Below are 1,869 nucleotides of genomic sequence, written 5' to 3'. Positions count from 1 at the left end.
GGAAAGAGAGATTATAGTATCATTTGCAGTCCTTTGGGTGAAGGATCACAATCCACACTAATAAGGAGAGAGGAGTTTCCTGAATATAGAAATGCGCGTACTTGACACAGGGTCGGTGAGCTTGTGATGGGATGGCAGCTGTACAAAACCTCAGGAATCAAAGCTGAGTATGTTCATTTACATCACACTCAAAAGTTTCAGAGAAATACAGATGTTTCAGTTCTTTGTAAGAGAAGATATGCTTCCTAAAATAGAGAAAAACAAGTAGTAAAACAGGCCTGGATCACCAAGCCAGTGTGAAACTCTTACTTTCTGGTGTTAGTACAAAATAAACATTATCTGTTGCTTCAGTGAGCCTAACTGAGTAAGTTTTCATCTATATATAAAAAAAATTCACAGTCTAACTCCTAATTAATACTGTTCTCAAATTGCAAGAGCTACATATTAAATTCAGGCCAAGGCCGGAAGATTAAAGTCTTGCTCATGAGCTGATCAGAAACCAAATTTTTTGGTTTGCAGTTAATCCTATCAATAGATACTATTTTCCTTAAAAATACCTACCAACTTCCTAGCTAAAAACTGTCCATCACCCAAGTCAGCCTTTAAATTTTGCACTGACTGTAAACAAAAACTACATAAATGTGCAATGCTGCAAAAAACTGAAAAGGACCGATAAGTGCCGCTGCCACTTAAGCCACCAACAATTTTTCAAATGTCTGCTTCCTTCCAAGTCAGTAGCAAAAATTCTGCCATCTTAAGTGACTGCAAGGCCAGGGCCTGAGAGAGTAATCCTTTCCCAGCTGCACATCCTTAGGCTGATGTTGAGTTACTGGTTAAAACTTAGGAGGCAAGGAGGAAAGCAGATGCCCCTTTTATCACTAATATTAAATACATCTGACTAAGTACACATCCACATGAACACAGAGAGCAGAGCGGCATTTGTTGAAAACAAGATGCCACCTTCTAGGTAGCAAATAGTTCCCATCCCCAACACAATCTTTAAGAGACTGGCTGAGGAATCTCACAAAAATAAATCACTATTTGCCATAATTAAAGAAAGAACTCTGTTGGGTTTTTTTTGGTAGAATGCCCAAATTATCCCAGATATTCAGAGGTGTAACCAAAAGCAAAGCATACGCTGGAGCGTGGTGGTTTTCTAGTGGGAGAGAACAGAAGGTGTGTGGCTCTGGGCCATTCCAGCAGGCATCAGTGAGCAAGACCCACAGCATCATAACTTCAAACCGCTCAAAAGCCAGAACTCCTCCAACTCACAGTGCTGTTTAAATCCTACAGCTGTCACAAAACAGACCCATTAACAATCAGAAGCAAAGTCAGACTGCCCATCCCTGAGCATTAGAGAAAGAAGTGTGAAGACATCAATGCCCATGAGTCACGATGTGTCAGTGCCCAGCAGTACTTCTATTCTATAGCATACATTAATTTCTTAGCCAAAGCCACATTGCACTAAATACTGTATGGTCTGAGGAAACTTTAAAAACATATTTTGCTTTGTTTCAAAAGCCTGAAGCATGTCTTCTTAGAAAATCACTCTCAAATGTGTTAGGATATAACAAAGCGATCAAGTTTTTCTAGTATTTGGTAGTAGCAAATGCTCAGCTTCCTAATACTTCAAATTAAGCCTGTGATGGCATTTCTTCATTGTGTGTTTGCATACAACAGTCTGATCAAAAGTTTTAAGGCTCTTATTTCTCAAAAAAATGGTCACAGTAAAGAAGTGATTACATGGAGTTAACACAGCTATTGGCAATACAAAGAAGGATGCTCATGTCATTTGCTATTGTACGATCTGGGGCATTTCACTCCATGCTTTGGCTTTCTTCTTGGCCAGAGATAGCCACGGTGGTTCAG

General features: G+C 39.5%; 1 protein-coding gene across 1 annotated transcript in view; it reads right to left on the bottom strand.

Moving 5' to 3' along the window:
• Nucleotides 1-1,795: 1,795 nt before the first annotated feature.
• Nucleotides 1,796-1,869, bottom strand: part of LOC104544653 — a 26,407-nt gene continuing 26,333 nt past the window's right edge. The window contains exon 11 of the mRNA XM_010189577.1: nt 1,796-1,863. Coding sequence (XP_010187879.1) covers nt 1,796-1,863 — 68 coding nt within the window. The remainder of the gene's footprint in view (nt 1,864-1,869) is intronic.

This window comes from Mesitornis unicolor, unplaced genomic scaffold (assembly GCF_000695765.1).
Source record: "Mesitornis unicolor isolate BGI_N332 unplaced genomic scaffold, ASM69576v1 scaffold14398, whole genome shotgun sequence".
Lineage (NCBI taxonomy): Eukaryota > Metazoa > Chordata > Aves > Mesitornithiformes > Mesitornithidae > Mesitornis > Mesitornis unicolor.
This window is presented reverse-complemented; position numbering and strand designations above follow the sequence as displayed.